The following is a 12,562-nucleotide window of genomic DNA, read 5'->3' as shown; positions in this document are numbered from 1 at the left end:
GACATTATAACATTGTCCGACTTAATACTAATCTCAACTCCACCTTTATTAAGACGGTCTCCAAAAATTAAATTTAAGGACATGTCTGGAACATGTAAGACATTAGTCAAAATTAAAAAATTTCCTGAAGTAAATTTCAGATCAACCGTTCAATATCCAGTACTTTAGAACGATTATTATTTCCCATCCTGACTTCTCTGTTGTTGCACTCTTTATAAGTCTGAAATTGAGACTTATCTTGCAAATATGAATCATGGCTCCAGTATCATACCACCATCCAGAGTCGTCGTCAATTCATATAAAATTAACTTCCTCAATAGTACAAATTATCTTTGATGAATTTTCAGATTCAATAGCAACAATATTAACTTGACTCTTCTTGTCTTTCTCGTCTTTAATACAAATCCTACAATCACTAGCATAATGACCAGGTTTTTTTACAATAAAAGCAATCACCCTTAGGCTTCTTAGAAATTTCAGTCTTATTTTCTTTGAAATTAGACTTTCTTTTCTTTTTGTTCTTGGATGATTGTCCTTGAACCATGTTAACCTTTTCAATTTCCTGGTCATCTTTCTTATCTCTCTTACGAGATTCTTCCTCAATCCGTATGTGACGAATAAAAGATTCCATAGTGTAGGTTTTTTCTTCATGCTTCAATTTCTTCTTGTAGCCATTCCAACTTGGTGGTAATTTCCACTACAACAACAGGTCTTATTTGTGAGGGTTTTATAAAGAGGGGCGTCACAAATAAGGGTTATTTGTGAGGGTTTATGACCAACCTCCACAAATACTTAAGTTAGTCAAAGTCAAAGTACAATTCTGTCGGTTCCAAGGGTCCGACAAAAATTTTCAGCCTTTTATTTCTCTTCTTATCTTCTTACGGAACAGATCTGGTTTCCTCTTCTCTTACCTCCTGTTCTTCTTCACTGAGAGGTTTGCTTCTCTTACCTTCTCTCCATCTCTTCTGTAACCATCACTACTCTTGAGCTTATTCTCATCTATTAATGGTTTTTTTTCTTTTGCTTAATATTACTTTTAATTATTTGTTTCTTTGTTTTGCAGGATTTTAAGGAGTCAATCGAAGATGATTTTCCCCCTCTTTTTCTTTTGTATCAGTTTTAATTTTCGTTTCTTTGTTTAAGAGATGGTGGAGGTGTTGTTGCTGTTTGAGTTAAGAGGAAGAAGAATCGAGAAGCCAGTGAGTTAGGGTTTTCTCCAGTTGGTTTGTTCTCTGAGTTTTGGTAGAACGAGGATGGTATCGAGTTGTAACCACTGAAGATTAAGAGGGTTGTTGATAAATTGATGAGATGAAGCAGTTCTGGTGAAGAATCACAAAATCAGGTAAATTAGGGTTCCTCAATTTGAATTTGTTTCTTGTATATTGGATTATAATTGGTGAAATCTGAGATGGGTATTGTTTGAATTGAAATTGTATTGATTAGGAAGAGTTTAAATTTATTTTCTTTGAGAATTATGGTTTTTCCCTGTTCTTCCCCAAATCAGTAAATTAAGGTTGGTTGAAAAGGTACCGAGTAAAAAAAAAAGGTTGGTTGAAAAGGGAAATGGTTCTGTGGTGAAGGAATTTGAAAATCAGGAAGGGGGTTGTTAGATTTAAGTTCTGTAGTTTAGGGTTTTGGTTGGATAGTGACATAGAAGATGGTTCTAACGGAAATTGGAAAAGATGTGGTTGTTTTTAGGTTGACTTAGAGTAGAAGTTTATGGTTAAAGAGATGGATTATCTGTAGTCATGTCTGGTTGGTTGTGTGTGATGAAGTAGAAAAAGGTACAGGTCTTGTGATATTCTCAGAAAATCTTGTGGTTGCAGAAGCGAGATTTCATTATTTGGAGGAATTGCATGAAACGAGATTTCACAATTAATGGGTAGTTACTATTTGACCTTTTCTATTTGAAGATTAGCACAGTTATTTGTGTCTTGAGTAGTTTTCGTCTAAATTGGTTCATTCTGGATATGGTTTCTGAATGCCACCGTTTTGTTCAGGTTGATGCTTGATCCATATGCAAATGTTGTCTATGACTATGTTGGAGGCATGAAAGATTCTAATGAAGCTAAAGAGTGCTTGCGTCTCTTTTGGTTTCTTCTCCCTTGAACTAGGTCGGATGTAGTTGTTTGTGCTTTTCTCATCTTAGTTATTTTGCTCTATAGGTTTCGACCGTGATACCTACAGAGTACATATGTTTCTTTTCAGGGGGATTGTGGTAACTATTGTATTCTCCTTCTTGTATTGTTCATTAACAGTGGGTTTGATGTATTTATAACCCCTGTCTCTGTTACACCATGTTTACACATCTGCCGAATGATTAGCACCTAATGACAGTATGTTGATTTCCAAAGCTTGCATTCTATAGGTAATCAGAATTGTAGCTCTCTTAGGGGTCCATCTTATGAAGGAAACATTATTTTTTTTTGAAAAAATTGTATTGCTCCATACTGAGACTTGAAAAAGTTTTCAGGACACTTTACTACCATGCTTATCCTCAAGTTTGGCTTTAGCAATGCCACACTAGGCACCTCATGGAAATGAATTACACGCTGGCGTATGGATATGCAGAAAAGCCTCTGTTAGGCTACTTTGGAAGGTTTGGCTCCTGGAGATGCTTCCTTATTTTAACACTGGGTCCATGGGTCATTTGTTAACTCAAGAGTACATAGGGTAATGTTTGATTTATTTTTTATCTGCAGTCATTATTTGCTAAGCTTTGGGCATATAATTGATATAACTGTTTGATTTATTTTTTTATCTGCAGTCATTATTTGCTAAGCTGGATTAATTTTTGGCGCCTAATAGGCCATGCCTTCAGAGCTTATGGTGAGTAATTTGACCGCTTAATTTGCACTTTCTGTACCTATATCATAGTTTCTCATGATATTTTTAAGGTTGTGGTACATACATATTTTTTGTATTTGGTAGGCTGTTAAAGTCTGTCTCTCTGATTGCTCATATAGGATTGCAATTTTAGTTTTCCACAAAGTATTAGCGGACAATCTTAAGGATCCTCTGGTAGTTGCCACGTTTACACTTGCAGTTCACAATGGTGGAAATAGCCAGAAGCAATTGGCATATCAAGGTCGATAACTAGACCGACAGTAATGTGAGTGAACTAGACTAGATACACAGGTTTGGATCCGAAGTTGCAGGCTAAAGGATTGCAGGGAAGGAGCTATATAAGATTAGAAACAAGCAGCAAACTGATTAATCCTTCATTAGCATCAGGTCTCCTGCCAAATATACTTCCAAGTCTTCTTCACTTCCAAGTCTCCTGCCAAATATACTGATATTTCTCTCCTTCCATAAAAGATAAAACCCTGCGGATAACATGTGTGCATGCATCCTTGGTTTCGTATTGATAAACTTCTGTCTGTTCTTTTTCATTAGATTTAGATGACAAGAAGATAATTTAATAGGTGCTAACATGCTACTTTTTTGCATTGCAGCCTGCTATAACAAGTATCTGGAACAGGTCCTGATGAGGAAGGGAGAAGCAAAGTCGCAAGATGATAAATGTCATCATGGAACTTAAACAAGAACCACTAGCTCCACAGATGACCCATCTTTTGTTCTTTTTTTTCTTGTTTTCATGCCATCAGGTGTGTTCTTATCATGTCTCAAACTTTCCACAGGCATTTTGGATGTTGATAATCTTAGTTACCAGGTTTTTTAACTATCTGGGTGCTGTTCTGTTGCCCAGATTTATGATTTTTAAACAGTTAAACATCTTACTGCCGGATATGTAAGTTTTTATGGTGTAACAATGTAAAAATTTGTTATGAATGGTATAAGTTTTTGGTTCAGTGGGAATAAAAGCTTCTTAATTTGTGTGTGAATGGCTTAAGATTTTTGAAAATTTCGTAATTCTGAGAATCTAAAATCCGGCACCGGAGAAAGTAACCGTTGACCGGCGGCAACTAAACGATTTATGACGGCTTGACAAGACGTCGCAAATAGAATAAGTATTCGTGACGGTTGGCTAAACGTCACGAATGATCTCAAACCGTCACAAAGGTTTTTGTGACCCCAGTAATAAAGACGGATTCTCGCCAGTCCCAAATGTGTTTTTGTGACGGTCTTTGCTTCTTGTGACGGTTTAAAAACCGTCACTAAAGACCCTCTGTTTTGTCGTGTTCCCAGTTATAACACCAACTTGAAATGCTTCAGGAAGTACAATTGTAGCATCTTTGAGTTTAATGACTAGGTCAATCCCATGTGCAGAATAGAAGATGAATCATTCATTTTAAAGTCAATATAATTGCTAATTAAGAATATTTGGTTACTTGCCTCTTCTTGGCGATACTTTTTGTCCAGAGCATCCCACAAAGCTTTTGCGCCTTCAACGGTACGATGAGCACTATAAACAACATCTGAAAGTGCATTCAGAAAATATGTCCTCGACTGACAAAATCTTCGTTTTTGCGCTTTTGCCTCAATTCCTTCAATTCCTTCTTGCGAGCCTCGTTATCACCTTCCTTGTCTTCTTCCTTTGCAGCATTCACACTTGTTTGCCGCCTATAAAGAAAACTCTAGATTAAAAACGGATATTGCTCTCTCATCAAACCCCAAATGGACATGGGCATTTGGGCCATAAATCCAACACTCTTTGCTTGGTTGGTTTTGATCCTGAGGTTGGTGCCGATGTGTGGCAGATGAAGCAAAATGGAGCTGAAAAATCATGGACCAAGCTATTCACCATTGACTTGCAAAAACATTTTGGTGGGCTGGTTACGGATTTTATGCCGTTATGGTCTTTGAAGGATGGAAATATTATGTTAGGATTGGACATGGAATCCAGGTTCCATATTGTTCTGTACATCTAAAACGCGATAGAAGTAGAATTCTTATCAAACTTAATGTCCAAAATTTAAGGGCTGGCTCTTTTCAAACTTCTGTCTTTGGGGAAAACCAAGTTTCACTCAATACCCAAACTTACCTAGGGGAAGTATACTTGGAAAAATCAGATGCAGAAGATGACGTTGACGTCAATGACTATGATTATGATTATATGGCCTCATTCATCACGATGGTGCTAGTGATGCAGAAGGTAATGAAGAAGAAGATCTCCAGTATAATAAGAAGAAAAGCAAGAAAATGTGAGAGTCTTAAACATACTTACTGTCCTGGTGAATAAAGTCGGTTGATAATTATCAAACCATCTTCTGGACTGGGTTGTTTTCCCAGTGAAAAAAAATATGTCAGTTGGCGCTTTTCTTAATTCTTAGTTATTTGTTTTGGTACTGTGGAATAATTCTATACTGTACGGTTAGAATGTGAACATTTTGATGTGTATGGTATGTGCTTCCGCACATATCAACAACTCTTGTCAACCATGTCCATAAACATCATTGCTAGAAGTAGTTCTTCATTCTCGTGTATCTTTTAGAGCAGGCTATGTTACTTTATTTGCTTTCTTATTTTTCCCTCTTGATCATCTGTTTTGTATTTTCTTAACATTAGTTTAGATGTCTCGTGTCTGGGTGTGAAGCAGGAGAATCTTGTTTCTCTCTTTTACTATGATGCATGGCATATTTATTCATCTTTTGAAAAGGGGGGGTTAGGATGCATGGCAGTTTAGGAAAATGATAAACATGCTGCTGGTTATGTTGAACTATTGTTTTATCTGGGAAGGTGGGTGTGGGTTGGTATTGTCGCGAATATTCAGGTGCACCTGAAGCTATATTGCCGTTAAAAATTGTTATGCTCGTGTTCTTTCTTTTCTTTTTTTTTGTAATTGTGCTTCTGCTCTCTGAACAAACATTTATGCTCAAATCCACTAAAAATTACAGGAACAAAAAAAAGAATATCATAAAACAGAGTACGTGGATATTCCATACAACAATTGGAAAGAAAAAAAGAGTAATATGCAATCTCAGCAAAAAACATAGTAATCTCCTTCAACGTGTAGTCGTGTACGTGAATAAAAACAGTTCAAATCCACCATTGCAATCTCAGCTCAAATCACCACCATTGCATGCCTGTAAAACCCTTAATTTCACATCTTCTTAGCAACATCAGACCCCCGAGCTTAAATTTTCTCAACCAAACACCAATTCAAACCAAACCCAATAAATCCATGAACATATTCTCCTCCAACAACCATTATCAACCTCAAACATAAATATGAAATATAAACAAATTTGGTATAGGATGAAATCAGTTGCATCCTAGTTTAAAATGGGTGAAAGCAAATACAACCCAATTTAGTATAGGATGAAACCAATTGCATCCTAGTTTAAAATGGGTGAAACCAAATTCAACCCAATTTAGTATATGATGAAACTGGTTTCATCCTTCTTTAAAATGAGTGATACCTAATTCAAAAATCATCGATTCATCCTACCTATAGATGAAACCGGTTTCATCCTAGTTTAAAATGGGTGAAAGCAAATTCAACCCAATTTAGTATAGGATGAAACCAATTGCATCCTAGTTTAAAATGGGTGAAACCAAATTCAACCCGATTTAGTATAGGATGAAACCAGTTTCTCCATGTCTGTTCAACTCAATCTAGCACAGGATAAAACTGGTTTCATCTAATTAAGATGAACAAATTTGAAATCAATTGCAATCAAAACACGATTAAGGTTAAGAAATTTACCAATTTGAGCATAGTCTTCATTTCTTATCTTCTGAAATCGAATTAACATAAAACCCTAATTTGAGAAATTTAATTAAATTACACACACAGAAAACCCATTTTGATGGTGGTGTTGCTGGTACCTATGATGGTGTTGTTCGATAAAGTTGATGATGTCGATGGTGGTGTTGGTGATTGTGGAGGAGATAGAGATGGTAGAGCAATATGATGTTACTGGTTTGATATTGGAAACGGTGCAGAAAGAAGACGAAGAAGATGGTACTTGCTGTTAAGTAATGGAGAAGATGAGGTGCAGAAGCTGATGGAAAACGAGAGATTGTAATGTTTTTTTTAGACTCTGTGGAGGCGACGGAGAAGACGGGAAGAAATTTTGAGAAATGATATTAAGTAGCGTGATAGAAAGGGTAGTTCAGTCTCTTTAAAATAAAAAAGAGTACTGTCCATTTGACCCAAATAGAATGTTTACCCGTCCATATGACCGTGGAAAAATACCCTTTTGACTAAATAGCCCATTTTCTGTTTAGTTTTCCGACTCTTTTCTGAGTTTGCATTCGTATTATATATATATATATGTATATATATATATATATATATCCTAAAAGACGATTTCATTTTCTGAGTTAGTTGTATGTGGTTTAGGATTCATGTTGCTTATCAAAGTTTGGAAATGCTTAGCTGATTCTTCTTCTTCTTTATTCATACAAATTAGTTCAGGCTTGGTGCTTCAAATTATTGGCTCTAAAATGAAGAAGCAGATTAGCCTTCATTTTCAAGTTCTTGTTAGGTCCCAGTTCTTGTACTCAAATGTGACAGTAGTTGTCAATTTCTTGTATGATTATCATAACGTGGTTTACTGAATTCTTCTTTGCATGGAACTACTTCAAGGCGACTGGTAGTACTGTATATGCTGCTACGAAATCCTCTTCCAATTCTCCATTAGAGCATACTTGGGACGGCTGACAAGTACTTAGATTTGCTCTTCTTCTTAGTCTTAATAATAGTGCCGTGGCGATGAGACTACTCTTTGACTTGAGATAGAAAGGGAGACCAGTTACTCATATATAGGAGTCGATAAGCAACTTAGGATTTATTTTGGAAGATAAACGCCAAAGCTAAACCTACACATTGAACAACTGAAAATGTCATAAGACCCTCTCGAAAAACCTACTAATAATTAACCAAAAATTCTAGATGAACCATCCAAATGGTAAACAGTACTTCTAGACGAACCGTCCAAATGGTTTCATCTAAAAGAACCGTCCAAATGATTACCACGATGAGTAGCTGTGCCTATTACAACCGGTTCTCTCAGCTTTTCTAGATAAAGCTAATGGTTGATGGCATTCATAAAGGACCCATCCCTCCAAATCTAGTGGTGGAGGTCATTAGCCAGCATTTGGGTACTAGTCCACCCCAAGGAGGGTTGAATTTAGATTCAGTTGTTCTACAGCACATCACCGTGGTGTTGATTCAATCTTTGAACGCTAATAAATAAAGATATCCTAGTATATGATCAGAATCTTCTCCTAACTACAAATCTTCTTTTCATTCGTATTCAACTCAAAATAAATATGTAATGACCATTTCCTTTTATTTTTTATTATTTTTTGAAGCAATCGTGTGGGAATCCTTCCTTATTCCTGGTGAGTTAGCAGAGCGTCAGCATACTATGCTGGCACCAAAGACGTGGTAAGAATCCGTTTTCTAGTTTGCTTATTCCTTGCTCGACCTTGTTTTTCTTTGATGGATGAAGAAAAATATAATGTTAATATGCTAATGTTCTCCATATTGTTCCGATTTTATTCAGATAATATTCTCCCAGGGAGTCATAAGTGTCAATATGCTTATCTTAAAAGGTAATCGAGAACCGGTGTGGAGGATAATAGCTGGTAAAAAATGATAACAGAAACTTTCAAGCTTCAACTGAGTAAACTGTAACCACCTTTCACAATAATATATTTTTGTTCGCCGGCCCTTTTACAAATCGAGGTATCACGACGTATACTACTATTATTCAAAGTCGGACACTTTCAAGTTTGAATTCCTTTGTTATTGACTGTTAAGATATCATATTCTCTGAAATCTCTTTGATATCATATTCCTTTCTTCAATAGCTTCTCTATCCTCTCAAAGTAGCTAGATAGGTGAAGCAATTATGAAGAAAATATTTACGAGTTTGCTCTTGTTTCTAGCACTAATCATTTATGTTGAGAGCAGATTCATTACGTTACATGGTTCAGATCATACTGATGATAATCTGATTTCAGATGGAATCAGTAGTATTGATAATGTTGAGAAATCAACAACAGCATCATTTCTACGACAATCTTATTACTTACCTGAAGGAGTTTGTGAAGAAACTTATGGATTTTTACCATGTACAAAAACGGCGTTTGGAAATCTATTTCTGATCATCATCTATGGAGGACTTATGCTTGTTGCTGCTAGATTGTTGTCTACAGGTAGTGAACTTCTTTTAGAGATCCTTGGTCCCGGCATTGTTGGTGGTCTTTTTCTCCCTATGCTTGGTGCTCTTCCCGATGCTTTACTCATTCTTGGTATCTATTCTCTTTTCTCTTCCTATAATTTAATATTTGTTCCCTATATATTTCTTCTTTTGGATTTTTCATTGTTCCAACTTTCTTGTAAAATTGGTTTATTTGGTGTCAGTGAGTCTAGAGTCTAGACTGATCGCAAAAAAAGAAACTCCTCAAAAGCAGATTTCAAAAACTACAAACTAATTGGGGAACGGTGAACCATTTTTTTCACTTTTTTAGATTTCATTATAGATTTACTGTTTTCTTGGCATTATTTTTTCCTTCTCTTATGCATAGCCATAGACCAAGTTATGAGTGTAATACATTCTTACGTGTAAAAATACATTAAGGGCAAAAAAAACATTGGTCAAGACTACACATACTCAAGTAAAACTAAGCAAGGTTTTGATTTTGTAAATAATAGGGTTCTCAGATATCTTAGTGCATTTTGTCTAATAGTATTACTCGTTCCGTCCCATTTTACACCATTTTGACTATTAGGAGTCCCTCGCAATGAGCTGATTTATTCACAGCCCCTCGCAAATATGTTGGTTACTACTTACTGTTATTCACGGTCTTACATGTTGCATTACATGTTTTGTACAGTATCTGGAATATCCGGAACTAAAGAAGTTGCTCAAGAACAGGTCCTAGTTGGAATGGGTTTGCTAGCTGGATCCACAGTCATGCTTTTGACTCTACTATGGGGATCTTGTATTGTTCTCGGAAAGTGCGATATTGAGGATTCAACTGCAGTAGATTTAAAAGATACCAAGAGATTAAGCTTATTGGGTATGCTCTTCTATATGTCCCATTTCTCCAACATTCCAAGTTCATATCAGTCAGTAGTGGCACGTCCACGCTGACCGAGCCATTAAACAAACATCTCACTTAATAAGAAATTTAGTTGTTTACATAACATATGATCCACAATGCTTTCCTTTGTGAAGGTTCTGGTGTGACCGTGGATATTTGGACTAAATATGCTTCATGGATAATGATCATATCTGTTGTTCCGTTTATTATTGTTCAACTACCACAAATACTCCACATAAATTCCGGAAGGCACTTAGTAGTTTTGATTTCACTCATCCTTTCAGTTACATTATTGATCGCTTATTGTCTCTATCAGGTATGCTGTTTGTGAAATGAATTTCGTAGTTATTACTTATGAATGTGCTTGATATATATTTAATACTGAACTCTGACACGCGTCTGTTTTGTTTTTTGTTTTTTTTTTTGTTGCAGGTGTTTCAACCTTGGATTCAAAGGAGAAAGCTTGCATATGCTAAGCATAGTCATATAATGTCGGGAGTTTTAAGACATCTGGACCTTGTTGATAGGCTCATGACAGATGATGATTCTCCAAATATAGCTGCAATTAAAAAGTGAATCTTTGTTATTGTTATGCTTCTAGTTCTTGTCATTATTTTCATTATGGTTGTTATTATATCTCTAACACGCACGTCTTATTCATTATCTCTATTTCTGATAATAACAGGATATTTAGATCGTTGGATTTAAATGATGATGAAACTTTATCAATTCATGAGTTACGAGCATTAGTTATAGGAATTCACTTTGCTGAGGAAGTGGCACTTGATAAGGATGAAGATGTGCATAAAATGCTTTTAGATTTTGATACATCTCGTGATGGTTGTGTTGATGAGACCGAGTTTGTCAAAGGAATCTCAATATGGCTTAATAAGGCGAGGCCGCACAAAAAGATTCATAAATTTTACCAGGTATGTTATCTAATGGGTGTGAAGTCTCTTGCATTTCCTGTTATGTTTTGCATCATTTGACGTGACATCTTCATATAAATATGTATAGCACACAAGGAAAGAACATGATCAACTGCTGGATAAGAGTGATGAGGTCGTAGAGAGTGTTGAGAATCCCAAATGGATTTCCGTTAAAGCTGGATTACTATTATTGCTGGGAGCCGGTATTGCAGCTGCATTCGCAGATCCTCTAGTGGATACTGTAAACAATTTCTCTGATGCCACGAGTATACCGCCTTTCTTCATCTCATTCATTGTTCTGCCTTTGGCAACTAATTCCAGTGAAGCAGTTTCAGCACTCATTTTTGCTAGCCGGAAGAAGAAAAGAACCGCTTCTTTGACATATTCTGAGGTCTGTCTGTTTTTCTGTCTCTCATAAGCAACTCATAAAAGTAAATGATATATTCGAAAACTAAACCTTTGACGGATGAGTACGTAATTGTTTGTGCAGATTTATGGAGCAGTGACTATGAACAACATCCTTTGCCTTTCTGTGTTCTTAGCTCTAGTTTATGTGAGGGGGCTGTCCTGGGACTTCTCAGCTGAAGTACTAGTTATACTTATCGTGTGCGTTGTTATGGGTCTCTTCACAAGCTTCCACACTACTTTTCCTCTTTGGACATGTTCGGTTTCATATGTGCTGTACCCTTTCTCGCTCTTGCTGGTTTACGTTCTGGACTATAAGTTAGGATGGACTTAGACTTTGTTCAGTCCACCATAACTAAGATGAGAAAAGGTCAAGTGATCAGACTTAACCTTCGATCGTGTATTTGTATTACTAATTGTGAGCTTTTGGGTGAACATTGTCTTGCTATTAAACAAGAACTTGTGTAGGGTAAATGCTCATGAAAGATAGACTTTTGTGGCAGAGCCCTTTTAAGTGGTGGAAACTAAGATTTAATATTGAGTGAGGCTAAACGATTCTTTTGTATAAACATGTGTATTTTTATTTTATGAAATTTATTTGTGAATTAAACGATCTTTTGATATGGTTCTCAGACTTTTACAATATTTGGGCCAAAAATAATATTCGGATTTTTAAAAAGTACAAATTTAAAAAGTATAAATTTAAAAAGTTTAGTTGAAATTATTTTGAAACGTGTCAGACAATAGAAAATTTTAGCTTTTATTTCCGGGTCCGGATCCTGGGACTCATAAATTTGACGCATAGGTTAGACAAAAGTATCCAGCCGTCCACTAACTTTCATCTAATGGCTATCCAGTTTGATGAGGTGGCATATCTTTTAGCCTAAATCCTTTTTTACGGCTCCATCCAAGCCAAAATGCAATCCAATTTTAAGGGAAGCAAAATAGATCTTATTCCGCATACTGTTCTTCGGTTTTGATAAAAAGAAAAATTTCTTCATCTTCTTTGTAAAAGAAAATTTCTTCAGAGTTTGCAACTTCTTCCATTTTGCACAATCTATTTGGGAGTAGTATCTTCTTTTCTCCTTGGCATAAAGCTTCTACGTCCAAAATTATACTTAATTTCGTCTGTTATATAAATATCAACAACAAATGCTGCCTGAAAAGTCAGAAACACTTAGAATTACGTTCCATATTTACGTTGTCAAAATGCTAGAGTAATCACTTAGTTTGTTGATCGGATTCCCTTCGCTTCTTCACCAGTA

The 12,562-nt window shown here is 35.9% G+C and overlaps 1 protein-coding gene and 1 long non-coding RNA gene across 7 annotated transcripts; both read left to right on the top strand.

Annotated features, from left to right (window-relative positions):
- The first annotated feature begins 897 nt into the window (after window positions 1–897).
- Window positions 898–3,833, top strand: LOC113295333. Of its 6 annotated transcripts, none has more exons than XR_003332806.1 (6): window positions 898–934; window positions 1,064–1,342; window positions 1,827–1,882; window positions 2,001–2,673; window positions 2,768–2,829; window positions 3,456–3,833. It is a non-coding gene; the product is annotated as an uncharacterized LOC113295333 (long non-coding RNA). The 6 variants fall into 6 exon arrangements; XR_003332805.1 differs by having other exon boundaries at window positions 1,064–1,513; window positions 1,547–1,882; XR_003332808.1 differs by having other exon boundaries at window positions 1,064–1,882; window positions 2,001–2,114; window positions 2,209–2,673.
- Window positions 3,834–6,737: 2,904 nt separating this feature from the next.
- LOC113294047 (sodium/calcium exchanger NCL1-like) lies at window positions 6,738–11,814 on the top strand. Its single transcript, XM_026542472.1, has 9 exons — window positions 6,738–6,804; window positions 6,850–6,928; window positions 8,828–9,168; window positions 9,754–9,939; window positions 10,098–10,279; window positions 10,396–10,535; window positions 10,649–10,892; window positions 10,981–11,283; window positions 11,383–11,814. The coding sequence occupies exons 1-9, from the start codon at window positions 6,738–6,740 to the stop codon at window positions 11,629–11,631; spliced, it is 1,791 nt and encodes a 596-aa protein (XP_026398257.1). The 3' UTR covers window positions 11,632–11,814.
- Window positions 11,815–12,562: the final 748 nt, after the last annotated feature.

Source organism: Papaver somniferum, chromosome 7 (genome assembly GCF_003573695.1).
Source record: "Papaver somniferum cultivar HN1 chromosome 7, ASM357369v1, whole genome shotgun sequence".
NCBI lineage: Eukaryota > Viridiplantae > Streptophyta > Magnoliopsida > Ranunculales > Papaveraceae > Papaver > Papaver somniferum.
This window is presented reverse-complemented; position numbering and strand designations above follow the sequence as displayed.